We start from the raw sequence: 16,878 nt of genomic DNA on the forward strand, positions 1-16,878 counted from the left end.
TTTATTGGGAGAATGAGTAATTAACTATTAGCACATCTTAACCTCTTAGGGGACAGAAACCTCCGGACCCCACTTCATCACCTCCGACTTCTCCACCTGGTGCGGTTAGTGTGCCCCAGCAGCCTGCTGGCCTGGCTCCAAGACCATGGGCCACTTCCAAGTTGTCAGGAATCCTCTGGACACTGTGCAAGCCTTACTTTGTCTAACCTGCCCACTGCTGCCATCCCTCTTCTACCTACTCTCGTTCTTGAGGCTTACTCCTGATATCAGCTTTGCCTGGCCCTCTCCTGCCTCTGGTTCCTTTGCTGGGCTTTCTTCATCATCCTTAGTGATGAATTGAATCACTTAAATTCTGGGATTCTCTTAAGATTCACCCTGGCAAGGATTTTCTTCTGTTTCTACATAACCTATCACATTGTCTTTGGATGACATGAGACACACACACACACACACACATAGACACATGTACACACATGCACATGCTTGCACATCTCTTAATAGGCTATCTCATGACCAATTCGTATCAGCATGCCCTTAACACAGTCTCCCACCCTGTCCCAAGCTTACTCCTCCTGTATCCCCAGTCTGGGAGTGTTATTGGCATAACCTTTCACCCAGTCATTCCACTTTATTCTTCTAAATGACCTTGGTCACTACTACACAATCTTGTAAAGATATAGGTCTTACTATTTTGCCATTTCCAGTGTCATACTTGATTTCAGGCAGGGGTCATCAATAGATGCTAAAACAATGAGGTAAGTGGTGGTTAGGGAACAGGATTTTCACATGGCCTCAAAATGTTACCCCACAGGTTACATATTAATTACAAAGGAGGAAGTGCTGCTTTTAAGATGGAGACATCTCCTGTCACCTTTCAAACTTTTAGCACCATCAGTGGTTGGGCAACATGGTATTATGTGTGTTCTGTACTAAGAGTTACACATCACCTGTGTAGTCTCCTTGCCAAAAGTGTTTAACCTAAATCTAATCATGAGGAAACAAATTCAGAATATAGGACATTCTTTCTGCACGACAGATGGCTTAGATACTTAGGTCAGTGTCACAGAAACCCAAAAAGGCAAGAGGTACTGTTCTAGATTGTGACTGAACGGATGGCAACCAAATGTAGTGCGTGGTTCTCAAGTCCTGGATTAAGGAGAAAATCTAAAGGGTTATAAAAGACATTTTGGGGGCAACTGAGGAAATTCAAATATGGACTGTAAATTAGATTATATTATTGAATCAGTGTTAATTTTCTTAGGTGTGATAAAGGTATTTTTGTTCTGTAGGAAAATGTCTTTATTCTCAGGAAACACACACTGAAGAATTTGGGGATGAAATGTCTGGATTGATATGTGCAACTTTCAAGTGATTCTATAAACAAAAATCGTGTGTGTGTATGTGCGTGCGTGTATGTGTGAGGCAGAAGACAGTACGGCTGAAAGGTAACTGGTGGATCTCGTGTGTGTGTATGTGCGTGCGTGTATGTGTGAGGCAGAAGACAGTACGGCTGAAAGATAACTGGTGGATCTCGTGTGTGTGTATGTGCGTGCGTGTATGCGTGAGACAGAAGACAGTACAGCTGAAAGATAACTGGTGGATCTCGTGTGTGTGTATGTGCGTGCATGTATGCGTGAGACAGAAGACAGTACGGCTGAAAGATAACTGGTGGATCTCGTGTGTGTGTATGTGCGTGCGTGTATGCGTGAGACAGAAGACAGTACGGCTGAAAGATAACTGGTGGATCTCGTGTGTGTGTATGTGCGTGCGTGTATGCGTGAGACAGAAGACAGTACGGCTGAAAGATAACTGGTGGATCTCGTGTGTGTGTATGTGCGTGCGTGTATGCGTGAGGCAGAAGACTGTACGGCTGAAAGATAACTGGTGGATCTCGTGTGTGTGTATGTGCGTGTATGCGTGAGGCAGAAGACAGTACGGCTGAAAGATAACTGGTGGATCTCGTGTGTGTGTATGTGCGTGCGTGTATGCGTGAGGCAGAAGACAGTACAGCTGAAAGGTAACTGGTGGATCTCGTGTGTGTGTATGTGCGTGCGTGTATGTGTGAGGCAGAAGACAGTACGGCTGAAAGGTAACTGGTGGATCTCGTGTGTGTGTATGTGCGTGCGTGTATGCGTGAGACAGAAGACAGTACAGCTGAAAGATAACTGGTGGATCTCGTGTGTGTGTATGTGCGTGCGTGTATGCGTGAGACAGAAGACAGTACGGCTGAAAGATAACTGGTGGATCTCGTGTGTGTGTATGTGCGTGCGTGTATGCGTGAGACAGAAGACAGTACGGCTGAAAGATAACTGGTGGATCTCGTGTGTGTGTATGTGCGTGCGTGTATGCGTGAGACAGAAGACAGTACGGCTGAAAGATAACTGGTGGATCTCGTGTGTGTGTATGTGCGTGCGTGTATGCGTGAGGCAGAAGACTGTACGGCTGAAAGATAACTGGTGGATCTCGTGTGTGTGTATGTGCGTGCGTGTATGTGTGAGGCAGAAGACAGTACAGCTGAAAGGTAACTGGTGGATCTCGTGTGTGTGTATGTGCGTGTATGCGTGAGGCAGAAGACAGTACGGCTGAAAGATAACTGGTGGATCTGAGTCAGAGTTACAGGGCTGTTCATTATTCTTCCAGTGTATTTGTAGGTTTGATAGATTCAGAATTAAAAGGGGATGAAAGGAAGGGGGAGCATGTGAGTATAGACATGGGGGGTGAAGTGAGTATATACCAATTACCAGCTGTGTTTTTGCTCATTTTATTTTTTCATATAAAACGTCAAGTTAGAAGTACCCCCAACCCCTCACCCCCTACTGTGCAGGTCTGTTTATGTCACTCCTTTGGTTAATGTGGTGGCTACATAATGGATCTCCGGATACAGTTCTTAATAGCACTTGAAAAATATGCTACTTCCTGCTGGCCCCCTTGGTTTCTGTTGAGAAATTTGCTGTCATGCAAATTGTTTTCCCTCTGGCTGCTTTCAGGTTTTTCCTTTCATTTTCAAAAGTTTTAATTGTGATGTATCCTGGCATGAATTTCTTTGGGTTTATCTTTTTTGGGGGTTTGCTCAGCCTTTGAATCTGTAGACTTAAGTCTCTTGCCAAATTTGGGAAGCGTTCAGCCATTTATTTAAGTACTTTTTCAACCCACCTTTTTTCTTCTTCATCCAGGGTTTGGATGATATGATGTTAGATTTTTTTTATGGGTAGGGGTGACCATATTATCACCAAGCCATGGTGAAAATCCTGACTCTTCACCAGCCCTTCCCTGACATCAGCAGGAAGGGGTGGGGTGTCTTATTTCTTCCAGGTGGGGTTATAAGTCCAGGCTCCCTGTTTGGTCTCCACTTATTCCTTGGGTTGTGGGGAGGGTGTTTGTCACTGGCTGGTGAGAATGAAAGCCCCAGCTTCCTACTTGGCCTTCTTCGACACCTCTGGTCAGGAGTATTGGAGAGCTGTAGTATATTAACCTTGCAAGGGTGGGGAGTCTAGAGTCCTAGTGGGGGTGAGGCCACCGTTTGTTGTGTCTATCTGGAATAAAACGATTATTGTCTAAAAGTTTTCTCTTTGGCTAGGTTGCCCTTTTTCTGGTCCTTTGGCAAGTAAGAGTAGGTTTAGTTGTGGCTTTTTTGGTCTGCCTCCACTGGCTTTTCCAGATTGTTGGCTTCTTTAGCTCCAAGTCTGGGATGTATGCGATAAAGAAGAAACCTAGGGAACTCAGCACTGCATTGTTCTTCGTATCCCAAGGTCCCTAGCCAGTTTGCCTTCTTCTCTTCACCTTTCAGATCCTACTTAGGTTTGTTTGTTTTATTTATTTTTTTAATCAAATAAACTCTACCCCCAACATAGGGCTCGAACTCACAACCCCAAGATCAAGGGTCACATGATCCTTCACTGAGCCAGCCAGGCACCCCTACTTACGTTTGTTTTATTTGTAACATCCAGAGTTTTTAGTTGTACTTAGTGGGAGGAGTAGAGAACAGTGTGTCTGCCCCATCTTCCCAGATCCAGAAGTCCCTGCAGTAGCACATGAAGGGTCTTCGTGGGCTGGGCTCTGCCTCCCGTCCAACCTCATCATCCCCACATGACCTCCTCCTTGGTCCCACCATATCAAACTACTTGTAGCCCCTTAAACTTGTCATGCTTCTTCGTACCTTCATGCTCTTGCCTTCTTAGCCTCAGATGACCTCCCCACTCCCTTTCTTATCTGTCTGTGTTGTTTCTGTTTTGTTCATTTGGGTTTTCTCGGTGAAATCTATCTGGACAGTTCATACGCTCTTCCCTTGGATTGAATTTTGCGTGTTCTATCCTATGGGGCACTTTAAATTACCGCTATCATTGTACTTCTTGTATTGTAATTATTTGTCTTTTTCTCTAACCAGACCATGATCTGCCTTTGAGGGCTGGGACCCTATTCTGTTTATCCTTGTCCTCAGTGACTTGCATAATAGTTACTTAAGAATTGTTTACTGGATAGAGGGATGGATGACTGTATTTCTGATTTCCCACCTGGGTTATTAAATGTGCTTATTCCCCCCACCCATCAAAGCCCCCAACTTATGTATCCACTGTATGTTTGCCTGCTACTTCTACAGTGGAAAAAGAAATCCAGCAGGCTTCTCTGAACGAAGGCCTCCTCGGACTATGGCCCTCCATTGACTCCTGTTAGCTATACTGTGTTCCATAGCCTTTGAGTTCCTCTGAGTATAGACTTGATGGTGAGCTTCAGGCAGAAGTATCTCTTTGAGGATGGGAACCATCATTTTTATTACGTCAGCACCTAATAAACCTACATTCTGACACAGGAACTTAATAAATACTCCTTAATGATAATGATGAAATGAGTCTTGATGGCTAATTGCTGAGATGCAAGGAAAGAACAGGTTTGTGGATCCTAGAAGACTTTCACTTGCCTACATGTTTAAGTAAATCTGGGGCTGGTTTAATGTCCTAATTTAATGCTATAGATTGGTTTTTAAGGGTCCTCGTACTTACTCTCTAGTGCTACATTAAATCCTGGCTGTTCGACCCCTGTGCTCCTGTACTGTAAGCCACAAAGCTCAGTGGACACACTGAGCATAGCATTGAACTCCCCCTTGGAACCTGATGGCAGCATATTTTTTTTAAAAATTAAAACCATTTCTCTCTTTTTAGTTCACAAGGCCCTCATTTAATTAAGGCAGCAAACATGTAAGGGGAGAAAAAAAATGGGCATTGGAGAGAGGGAACAGAATATAAATTGGTGGTTATAGCCAGCCAGGGGCGAGACCCACATCTAGAACTGAAACTGTGATTAAGAACGTCACACCTCTTAGCCACTTCTGTTCACTTGGTTATTTTTCCTTTCGGTCTGTGCTGCACGCTTCCCTTTGTGCACACAAAGCAGTAAAGTGTCCCAGTGGAACCAGCTTCCAGACGGTGGGAGTAAAGGGTCAAGAGCTGCCCTCCCACCCCAAACATGTATATGCTAGAGGGCCACCTGCACAGCTCTTGGATGTGCAGTGGTTTGGGGGGCTTCTCTCTCAAAAACTGTCTTCTAGGAGTTTCTGGGGAAATGAAATTTCTGAGTAACATCCTCACTCTTGTGGTAAAGCCATTAAGACAGCAAGGAGGAGGGAGATGGAAGCCCAAGGCAAATGTAGCCCTCCTCATTGGACACACATTTATGGGTTAACTCTGAGTCTTTTAGGGTTTTTCCACAACTAGCAGAGGCCTAAACTTTGAAAACTGTTTTCTGCTTTGTTGCGCTTGCGTGTGAAGCCTGAGGTGATTTTGCCTACACACTGCTGCTCACTCCTTTGAGGGAGCCCCCGGGGCTTTACTGGTAGCCCTTCGTCTCTTTCACTAGCTTCCCCCCTATTGCGGCAAGGTGGCTTACGGCACAGCTGGCCGGACGCGTGTGGGAATGCCCACTCCACCCCAAGCCCCAGTGCGTGGAGGGCACTGGCTGCCCCAACTCCAGTCTCCCCACGGAAGCCCAAGGAGCGCCCTGCAGGAATCCTGACAGAAACCCAGAGGAAGAGGGCCGTTGCTCCCTTCTTCTGTTGGAAATAGCTGTTGAAGTTGCTGACCCTGCTGTCAGAGAGCAGAGTTAGCAATGGGGAAAGAGTAGCATAGAGCGAGGGTGCTCCTCACGGACTGGGAGAAACCAACACACAGGTCACAAGGTTGAGACCAGAGAAGAAAAGGCAGACAGAACTAGAGCTGGGCTGAGGCCCACCACTCGAGTGACATCGCAGGTTACTGCGCTATTAGCTTCATCATGTATAAAATTAGAAGGGTCCTTACGTCGTGGGTTCGTAAGAGGATTCAGCGTGATTATAATGTTATAAAATGAAATGGTCTTGTGGGATTGGTAATTACTGTCTTGAATTCTTGTCCTTACTTCTGGTTCTCTTGATTAGGCCCTGAGCAGCTGATGAATTCCTCTGGTCTCTCATTACCCCTCCCACTTGTTTCCGAGTATCAGTGCTGATACTCTTAAGCTCCATGGTGAGCCCCAGGTTTCAAACCGTGGCTTTCTGTGCCTGCGGTCACTTTGAACCCCTCCTCACACCTGTTGTACTCAGTACTGTGGTCAAGCCGACCTTTCCAATCGCCTGCACTCAGCCCCTCCATTCAAGCAGTACATGTAATTGAAGCCTCCTTGCCTCCCCATCCGGTAGGGTCATCCTTCTCTACTTTCCGAAGTTAAGAAATTGACCCAGAGGAATGGGAAGAAGTCTGATCTGAGGGTGAGATAGAGTGAGGTTGTCTTCCTAACTCTGCCACTTGCTAGCCTTTCCTATCCTCTTGAGCCTGTCCTTATCTATAAATTGGAGTATTACCTACCACTAGGAATATTAAATCAGAGAACATGTTTAAAATATCTGGAACAGTGCCTAACACATAAGTAGGCACTCCATAAATATTAATCTCTCCTTTGCTGTTACGTGAAAATTCCTTACCAAGCAGAAGTCACATGTGCGGCAGCCGGTTCTCCTGCCTCTTATCCCCCTTGGTGCTGCATCATCCGTGATAGACTCCCCTTCCATCTAGAAATTCTGTGCTTTGTGAGTTGGTTTTCCAGAAACTGGATTTGTGCCTTACCCCTTGGGACACCCAAGGTAGATTGTTGAGGGGTTTTAGATAGGTATGTGGCTGTGGTACCAGCACTGGCAGACTGTGGGACTCGAACCCATGGTTCAGCTACATCACTGCATCTGGTGACGGCGTGCGTCACGTTCATCTGTGATCTCCGCTTGCTTCAGAGCACTCTGCTCTCATCTGACTCTCACAGGAGTCCTAAGAGGCAGGGCGATTCTCACTCTACAGAAGAAAATGAGACCCAGACTGCAGTCCCCCTGTAGACCACAGTTCTGTGTGTCACGCTAGTAATGATTGATAGAACCCAGGAAAACGCCACAGTTGCCTTGATTTTTCTATCCGGGACTTCTGTGAAGTTTGGAGCCCAGATTTTGGCCATTCAAGTGAGAGTTTAGAAAGTTTAGAGCTCTGCCACAGAACCCTCTTGCTTTCCTGTCACTAGGGTACACCTTGTGTCCATTTCTTACAGAATATTCATTAATTCAGTGAATGCATTATGTGCTGGGCACAGTAGGCACCAGGGGTACTGTCAGAAACAAAGGAAAGAGTCATGCCCGGAGGGAGCGGGTCCTAATGGGAGGCTGACAATCAGCCAGTTAGAAAGAGTGACTGATGGTGATGAGTGCTGTGCAGAGGAGTAAGACAGAAAGGAAGCTGGGGGTGGGGTGGGGTGAATCTTTGTATTTACGGTCTCCCCCATGAGAGTGGTCCATCACACCCTATAACCAGATTCTGGCATACCGGGGCTTTTGGAGACTGGTTTTGGAGTTGAACCATCTTTACCCAGTAGAAGCAGGTGCAGGAAGCGGTTTGCTTACCCACTGAATTGCCCAAGACCTCCCCAGATTAGGGCTGGGATAGCCTGCATAGTGCCCTGGAATGCTCTGGTAGCTACGTGGGGAGGGAGGCTGTGCTGGTTTTTCTTAGAGATTATTTGTTAAATCTAGAGCTCCCCCTGCTGTTAGAAGATGGGGTGGGCTCTCAACTGGTCTTTTTAAATGATTCTTTTTTATCCTAAGATTTCAGAAATGTTTGTTTTTTAAATAAGGACTGCTGGGACATTTAGATCTTTCTGCTGGGACTCTTGTGGCTGAGGCCCAGCCCCCAGGAGCGGGATAGGGGGAGGAAGCACAAAGGCCCAGGCAGGATAGGGTCATATCTGTTGTGCTCTTGCTACTTTTAGCTTCTCCCCTGCGCTCCCGTCACAGCCAGCAGCCTAGCAAAAGTTATCTCCACACACAGTTTCACAGCTGTTCTGAAATTCTAGGGCAGCAGAAGTGAAACTGACCACTGTCTTTAAATTTCTCTCTTATTGCTATTGTTCCCTGCTTGAAGTGAGTCAGGCCTTTTTCCCTCTTACCCTCAGGGTGTCCCAACTCATCCTTCGTCTTTATAGCAAAGGGTTAGACCCGAAACTCTCTTCGTTGTGCCACATTTGAGATGTGGTCCTGGTCTGGTCTTGTTTAATGAGTCGAGAGCTGTGGTCTGCGTGGTGGTAGGCTGCAGGGTCTGCAGTGAGCCCTTCCTGTCAGAGGCTGGTTGTGTGCTCCAGGGTCAACCATACAGTTACTGTGAAGTTCATTTAGTCCTCAGAGATAAAATTCAAGGTAATTTTAGCAGCACTATTATATTAGCTGAAGTGAAGGAGGAAATGGCGCCCAAGCAGACATATGTCTTTCTGGTATAAGTGCCCCATTCAGTTTGGTCACTTTGTGATTCCTAATTAGGTTGAAGAAGTAAGGTAGACCCGACATGCAGCTGTGCTCCTCTCTGTGTCCTTCTCTCCACCAGAGTGAGGTGGGGCCCAGCGCGCTTTCCTGGAGGGTTGACTGATCAATAAGGATTATGCAGTTAATGGTCTAGTATCGGGTCCAGGATATTTTTTAAGTTGTATTCCATTTGTGCACTTTATAGAGCCTGAGCTTAGGCAGTGACTATTCTCAATAGGAATGAAGTAACCAAAACTGTTTTAATGGGGTAGCTGAACCATGAAGATACATGCTTACTCAGGTGCCGTGTTCTTCTTCACTTCCGCTGATAAGAATTAGTATTGCTAAAATGAACTTGAATTAAAATGCCTTCTCCACTGTAAATTGTAGCTGTACACATGATGCTTTATAAAAGTAATTCTTTTATGATTCTTTTCCCAACAGCTTTGAAAAGTCCGGCTGCGTTTCATGAACAGAGAAGGAGCTTGGAGCGGGCCAGGGTAAGGCCTTTCTTCCGCCAAGGGCCTCCAGAGCCCATTGTATTGCTGGTGGATCCTTCCAGCCTAGTGGAGGGGCCAGCCCACACCTCAGTTCCAGACACAGAGCACTGCCTTTTTCTGTTCTGTGTTCACCCCAGCCATCCCACAGCATGATGTGAAATGTGATCAGAATTTCTCCTTTACTGCATTTAAGGGTGTATGATGATTGGCAGTCCTCCCTCCTGTTGCTTTGGAGACCGCTGGTAATTCCCCATCTTTAATTACACTTAACCTTTTGTAGATGTTAGGACACAAACACCAGCCATGGAGAAGCTTGGTGAGGGCTGGTCTTCCATGTCCATGGCTGCACTGCCCATACTTCTCCAGCAACGGCATTCTGAGGGGACAGGAAACCTCACCAGTCTCTATGTGCCCTGTGTAGCCAGTGTCCACTTGAGACAGTGGATGCAGAAGCTGGGCCCCCGGTTTGAGCCCTGGTTTCTGCTGTAGCACCTGGCCTGCTGCCTTGTCCCTCCTTGGTTTCAGTTCCCTCAGGGGCCTCAGGGGGATATTCTGCGCCCAGTGTGGGCAGAGATGGGGAAGTCGCTAGAACATGCTTCCCCTCCACCCCCTTCACTTTTTTCTTTTACATAAAAGACAAGGAAAGAGAACCTCCCCAGGGGAAGACCATATAGGTCAGGGCTCCTTAAGACCCCCAGCTCTTTCAGAGACTGAAAAATTCACTTCTGAGACTTTCTTACTGTCTTTCTTATTTTTTAAAAATTTCTAAGGAAAATTATGATTAATTCTTAGAGTGAGTGGGAAGAATGAGGTCATGGACACCGGGAACCAAGCAGTAACAAACCGTGCTGTTGTAGTTCCTGGGAGGAGTGGCGAATACAGCGGGGGGAGGGGAGGTGGCATTGTCTGGGCCCCCGACCCTGTTGTAAGACTCGGTGCCATTACCTGGATTGCTTCCCAAGTAGGCAAGGAGCTAATCAGAACCACCGTTACTTACCGAGTCCTTCCGTGTGCAGAGTGCTGTCGTTCTCTCGTTTCTGCTCACTTCGGCTCTTATGAGTTAGGTGCTCTTCTCTTCCTGTCGTAGCTGCAGCTAAGAGAGGTTAACTAAGTTGTCCAGCCAGTCAGTGACAAAGCTGGGACTCAGACCTTGGTCTGTGGACTCCAGTGTTTTCTTAGTTAGCGCCGCATTCTAGCTCATCCTTGGCCACAGTTCAGGATGTCAGGTGGTTTAGAAAATACGCCTCCCTCTGATGCCCATGAAGACCTGTGGTGTCCGACACCTGTTCTACCATCTTCTACAGCAGCTGTGGCAGTACCACTGCCCTCTGCAGAGGGGGCAGAGCGATAGACCCAGAGCCGGCTCCTGCAGGGCTCCACACTGCCCCCGGGCGGGCACCGAGCTGCCAAGTCAGAGCACCGAGGCAGTAGGCGAGCGCCAGGGCTTTACCTTTCCCACGGGCAGTGTGCTCTGCTGTGTTGCTAATCTACCTTGTCCTATCCTGTCCTGTGCTGGTTTTGACCTACTCATGGTCTTGACCCGTGGTTTGAAAAAATCTGGTGCAGCGGTTAAGAGCACAGACTCTGGAGTCATAGACCTGTGGCCTCCTGGGCGTCGTAACACAAGCGCCAGGCAGTGGCTGGTGCTGAGACTGGTCAGGGAATGCTTTAGTTCACCTGGAGTCTCAGAAATGCAGAAACGAGGGCATTGGACTTGAAGGAGCTGCGGCTATGGCACCGTGTATCAGAATTAGTATTCCGTTCGCAGCCATTCAGAATGAATGGAAAATGCTTGTGAGATCATACAGTGCTACATTTTTTGAACAAGAAATAAAATTATGTTCACTATGATTACAACTCTGCAAAATTAGACATCTTCTGCATAGAAGAATGATTAGAAATAAATATCCTAAAATGCAGTAGGTGATTAAAATTTTTTATTACTGATTTACTTAGTAATTTTCTAAATTTTCTTTGATATATATTGGTTTTATGATAGTACAAGTAATAGATTTTTAAGAAATACATTAGTAGCTCATCTTCAGAGAAACGAATAGTCTTGACAGATTGGCGGGGGGTCCCCTGGGCAGGTACATTGGAAGTGGATGCGGCCCCCTCAGGCCTCCCCTTTCCTCAGAACCCTGCAGGCTCTAGGTTGAGATGGGGGGCCAGGGGGTTACAGAGGTTCTATTCCATAACTTGTATCCTGGATTTGAGATCCTCCTGGTATGTTTTTTCTGTAGACAGAGGACTATCTGAAACGGAAGATACGCTCCCGGCCGGAGAGATCGGAGCTGGTCAGGATGCATATCTTGGAAGGTGTGTTAGATTGGAAATGTTCCCTCCCCTTGCCCTCGCTGTCTCCACCATGCGTCACCCACATTTCTTTTTCCCTGTTTTTGATCACTCCCATCTCTCTCCGAGCCTTACACAGTTCAGCAGCAGAGCGGTGGTCACACCACTGGTTCTGCGAGTTCCCAGAGCAGCACAACCACATTCTCTTGGGTTGGCTTGCCCTTTTCTCCTCTGGCCACATGGTGGCCCTGAATCTTGTCATCCCTTGGTGTGAAGGCCTTTTCTCTAGAATCTTCTAAAAATGCACTTCCTTTCTGTGTTTATTCACTCCTTCACTCCCACGTCCGTTCAGCATTCATGTGAGCACCTGTGACACCCAAGTAAGCTCATCCTAGGTGTGTCTGCCTGGCCCGGCACACACTTCTGTCCACCTTCTAGTGAAGGAACTGTTTTGGCTGCTGAAAGCCGTGTGAATCTATCCGTTTTGTTTTTGTTGTTTTTAGTTTTGAGTCAACTTGACGTTGGGAGAGAACTTCCTTAGTCTGAGCCCCATATTGTGTGAACAGAGGCACTGAGACCCGGAGCAGGGACTGAGTTGCCTTTGTAACCCAGAAAGCTTGAGGGAGGGCAAGGTGTGGTCCATTGTCTGCTGCGCTTTCGGCTCTGTAGTCCCCGTGCCCAGTGACCTTGGCTGGGTGTCCCCGCACTCCGTGTGCAGTCGGGGCCCCTTCTTGTGTCCTGTAGAACTTAAGGCGGGGCCGCTCTTCTCTGCCTGGGACACTCTCTGCATCCTGATGGCTTCTGCTCCTTCCCCAGAGGGCAGGAGAGCTGCTCTGGAGTTCCCAGGGTAGAGCCAGGTCCATTCCTACATCCTCCTGCACTCCATTCTCTCCCACGGGCAGAGACCTCGGCCGAGCCTTCCCTCCAGGCCAAGCAGCTGAAGCTGAAGAGAGCCAGACTGGCCGATGACCTCAACGAGAAGATTGCACAGAGGCCGGGCCCCATGGAGCTGGTTGAGAAGAACATTCTGCCTGTGGAGTCCAGCTTGAAAGAAGCCATCATTGGTGAGGAGGCCCCGAACACCCTGTGTGGACATGCAGGCCGGATGCAGGAGGAAGGGGCTCTGGGCTTCTTGCCGCTTGACTTCCTTCTTTGACTTGGGGAACTGAGGTGCAGAGGGTGAGAGCCCGAGAAACAGGTTGTGTTAGCCCATAGCGCCTCAAGGATCATGGCAGAATAACTAACTAAATAACAGAGGGGCTTCTGTCTGCTGTCTCCTCTGTACACTCAGAGGCTTGTTCCTCTCCCACAGGGTAGCTAGGTGTCAGGATTGGTGCGTGTGAACCTGCGGAGATGCCAGGAGTTAGAAGTCTGTTCCTTACTGTTTCTTTTCATTAGTGAAATCTCTTCTTGGAGCCTGGCACTTTCCACAGATACTTCACTCAACAGTTATCAGCTGATGTAAGAGGTGTGTCAGGTGCTAGGACTACAGCCCCACAAAGCAGAGCAAGCCCCTCACCCTTATTGAACTCACACCTAGGAGCAGATGCAGGCAGGTAAACAGCTGCTAGACAGAGGCAGGCGCTGTGCCGGACGGAACCCCGGCTGCTCTGGGCACACAGAGGAGGGTCCTCATCCTGGCCCTGCCAGGGGAGTGCTTTGGGAGAGGTAATGGCTGAGACTGGGGCTGTGGGATGAGTCAGAGTTAAAGTACCTATGGGGAGAGATGCACTATGGGCTCCAGGGAGGGGGAGCCATGCAGGGTGAGGAGAAGTCTGGGCATGGAGCTAGAAGAGGGGGTGTTGAGACAGGAGGTGGGAGGTGGGCAGAGTCCAGGACGTGCCAGGGCCTTGTGTGCCACGGGCAGGTGTTCAGACCGGATTCCTTTAGATTTTGGTCATTGTTGGTACAGGTGTGCCTTCTTGGCTACGGTGGGCCTGAGACCTGGTCCTGGACAAGGCCGTGCGTTCCTACCCCTGGGAGGTAGCCATGGAGGCTCACCTGCTCCCTCCATTATAAGGAGTTAGATCTTCTGGGCAGGGCACCAGGGGGGAACCACAGACCCCAGAGCAGGCCAAGTTGGGCCGTGAGCCCTGGGTGGGAGGAGACTTTGGTTTCCAGGGCCTCTGCACTGCAGACAGTGGTTCGACAATGTAGGAGGCAGCCAGCTTGCCCTAACAGCCCCTTTGCCAGTTGGTGCCAGTAGCCCTCTTAGTTCCCTGCTTTGCCCTGGCATTCGTCCTACCTCATCTCCATGTTCTCCTACCCTGACCCTCACCAGATTCCATGGTGGCCCCTAATGTCAGGCCTGTGTTTAGGCCAAGGTCAGCTCTGGACTCTCCAGCCACCCAAAATGTGAGAGTTGGCATGGTGACAGGCCCTGTGTGAAGTCCTGCAGTTTACAGAAATGCACAGAATATGACGCTGCCCTCAAAGGATTCAGCACAATGAGAGAAGACTGACGTGGGAACAAGCGATTTCTGAGTCTGGCTCCTGGTCACATGCCAGCGCTGTGTAGTGAGAAGGCCACGGTCCTGTGACATAATAGCTGAGTCACGTGGCTCACAGGACAGGCTGCAGGCCCCAAGGCAATAATGGTTGTAAAGGGCCTGGTGGTCTTGGGCACCTCAGGAGACTTACAGAAGGGCTGCTGCCGTCTTGTTCGTTACAGACCAGGGGGTGGGCACTCTAGTGGACGACCGGGGGTCATGGTGTGTCAGGCGCAGTGTGAGCTCGGCCAACACAGGCTTCTCTCAGAGATGGGCACAGTGGGGAGGCCCGGAGAAGTATGACACAACGGGGGTCCACCTTTGCCCAATGGAGAAGGTACAGAAGAAATTCCAGGCAGAGGGGACCACGTGGGCAGTGGCCTGGAGGTGTGGCAGAGCATAGCTTGTTTGAGGATAGGGAAGTAGTCTAGTTCGGTAAGCAGGTAATAACCATTGGTGACCTGAGAGAAAGGAGCATTTGCCAGCAAAAGCCAGATCATGTGGGTTGGGGTGGTAAGGAAGTGTTGCCAGCAGATGCAAGGCCATTTGTTTAAGAAGTGAGTGGAGAAGGAAGAGAGAGGGAGGTGGTGGGCTTGAAGGAGTTTTAGGCCGGTAGAAATGCAGCTTTGTGGCTGAGAGGAAGGAGTCAGAGGAAGAGATGGGTCCTGGGAGGGGAGAGACTCAGGCCAGGTCTGAGGAGAAGGGGGCAGAGAGTGAACCTGGGTGTGGAGAGTTTGGGGAGGGGGCCGAGGCGGTCCTGAGCCCTGATAAAGATGGGGGCCTGACGGGGGCTTTGCAGAGGCTGACCTCCCACCGTCTTCCCCACACACTCCCCGCAGCCACTCACAGCACACCACTGCCCTCTTCTCCAGGCCACCCCCAGTAAGATTCATGTCAAGACCCCTCTTCCAGGAAATCTTCCTCGAGCGTCTCCAAAGGGTCTGTGTTTCCCTTGAGCAGAGGGGGCTGGACCAAAATGAGAGATCGGGGACCCTGGCCCGCCCTGCTCGTTGGGCTTCTCCAGCATGGCCAGCCACTGGCTCTAGATGGACTGCCCCCTGGGGAGGAGCCTGAGCTCCTCCATCCCAGATTCCACTGTCCCGTGTGCCGTGTGGCTGCCGTCCGTGGCATGTCTCCTTGCTGGGAGAAATCTAGATGTGTCTGTGGCCTGAAGTACATGGCAGTAATCGAGTCCCCTTCCCCCCGCGTGCCACATTCATGCCCCTGCCAGGACAGAGAGGGAGTGTAGGAGCCAGCCCTGCTGGAGGATGGGAGCCAGCCCGGCAGTGGGCATGACTGGCTCCATCACTGCTGTTGGCTAGCTGAGGTTTGAGCTTAGCTGTGTCCTTCCTTGGTCCCAGGGCAGGAGAGAGCCTCAGGTCGCGGCCCTGGAGAGGAAGAGTCTGCTGGAGGGTTCCTGGTTTGTTCTTGTTCCCTACGCGGTCTTCCCACCACAGCAGATTTCCCCAGCACGCCCGACGGCTCACCTCTACCCTGACCCCCGCCTCCCTTCCTCCCGTGTGAACAGTGGACCGGGGCAGAATTTCTTCCCCCAGCAGTGCCGAGCGGGTGGTTGTGATGTGAATTTTTCCAAATATCCTACTTGCCTTTCCTTCCTTTTGTGTCCTGGGATTTCCACACTAGGGCCCTGGCCCTCCTGCTCCGCCTTCCTGGCGTGGCCCCAGCCAGGACCCTGGCCGTGCAGCAGGACAAGGCACTTCGAGCCAGTGGGATGGATTTTCTTCTGCTGGCTGGCGCTGCCAGCTCTTGCATCTCTGGGAGTCGCAGGCCACTAAAAGGAGGTCACCATACGTCCAGTAATCCTGTTCCACCTGTCCAGGCAGGCGCACCTTTTCCAGGAGGCCCGTAGCCTGTCCCTGCCTTTCAGGGGGTTGAGGCAGCCCAGGGGAGGAGCCGTGTTCTCAGGCTGTGGGTCCTTTTGAGCCTTCATTGCAGGGTCCACAAGCCTCGGGGGAAGAGGAGAGTTTTGTGCCACCACAGGATGGACATGAAGTGCCTTTAACAGCAGGGAAACATCTAGAGGAGGTGGAGAAGGCTACAGGCTGCAGGGCGGGGGCGTGGAACTTGACTCTGAGGACTGGACACAGTGTAGAGTCAAAGGCAAGGGAGCACTTCGACAGCCTAGTAGTTATACTCCTCTGCCTTTGCTTCTGGGTCATGATGGTGAGCTTTCCTGCAGCTCTTTTGGACCCAGGAGGCAGGTCAGCTGGTCATTCTCCTGTCTGCCTCGCTGGGGTGGAGGTCAGGGGGCAGGGCAGGCACCCTGCTGGGACAGGCCCTGGCTGGGGAGCACAGCACCTCTTCCGATTTGTGGGGGCGGGAGGTGGAGTCTTACGCCGACTTTGGCTTTCAGTGGGCCAGGTGAATTACCCGAAAGTAGCGGACAGCTCTTCCTTCGATGAGGACAGCAGTGACGCCCTATCCCCTGAGCAGCCTGCCAGCCATGAGTCCCAGGGCTCAGTGCCGTCACCGTTGGAAGCCCGAGTCAGCGAGCCACTGCCCAGTGCCACCTCTGTATCCCCCACACAGGTGAGCTTGCCCCATCGGATGCTTTGCCCGCTCCCCAAGGGCCCCAGACTTGCTGGAGCTGCCCAGAGTGAGGTCTCACCTGGGCCAGGTGGGATGGGGAAGCCGGGGGTGTTGCACTGGTTAACTCCTGACCTGGCTGCTTGAGTCCCTGTGGTGGGGAGTGCAGAGATGTCAGCAGTGGGCCCCGTTTCAGCTGCCTTAGCCAGCCCGCCAGCCCAGGCTGGGGCTGCCTCCCAGTGAGATCCCT

At 50.1% G+C, this 16,878-nt stretch overlaps 1 protein-coding gene across 8 annotated transcripts in view; it reads left to right on the plus strand.

Annotated features, from left to right (window-relative positions):
* Nucleotides 1–16,878, plus strand: part of MRTFA (myocardin related transcription factor A) — a 191,670-nt gene that overhangs the window by 163,744 nt on the left and 11,048 nt on the right. For all 8 annotated transcript variants that reach the window (XM_057316567.1, XM_057316566.1, XM_057316565.1 and 5 more), the window contains 4 exons: nucleotides 9,242–9,297; nucleotides 11,541–11,616; nucleotides 12,495–12,656; nucleotides 16,456–16,631. In XM_057316567.1, coding sequence (XP_057172550.1) covers nucleotides 9,242–9,297; nucleotides 11,541–11,616; nucleotides 12,495–12,656; nucleotides 16,456–16,631 — 470 coding nt within the window. The remainder of the gene's footprint in view (nucleotides 1–9,241; nucleotides 9,298–11,540; nucleotides 11,617–12,494; nucleotides 12,657–16,455; nucleotides 16,632–16,878) is intronic.

Source organism: Ursus arctos, unplaced genomic scaffold, assembly GCF_023065955.2.
Source record: "Ursus arctos isolate Adak ecotype North America unplaced genomic scaffold, UrsArc2.0 scaffold_21, whole genome shotgun sequence".
NCBI lineage: Eukaryota > Metazoa > Chordata > Mammalia > Carnivora > Ursidae > Ursus > Ursus arctos.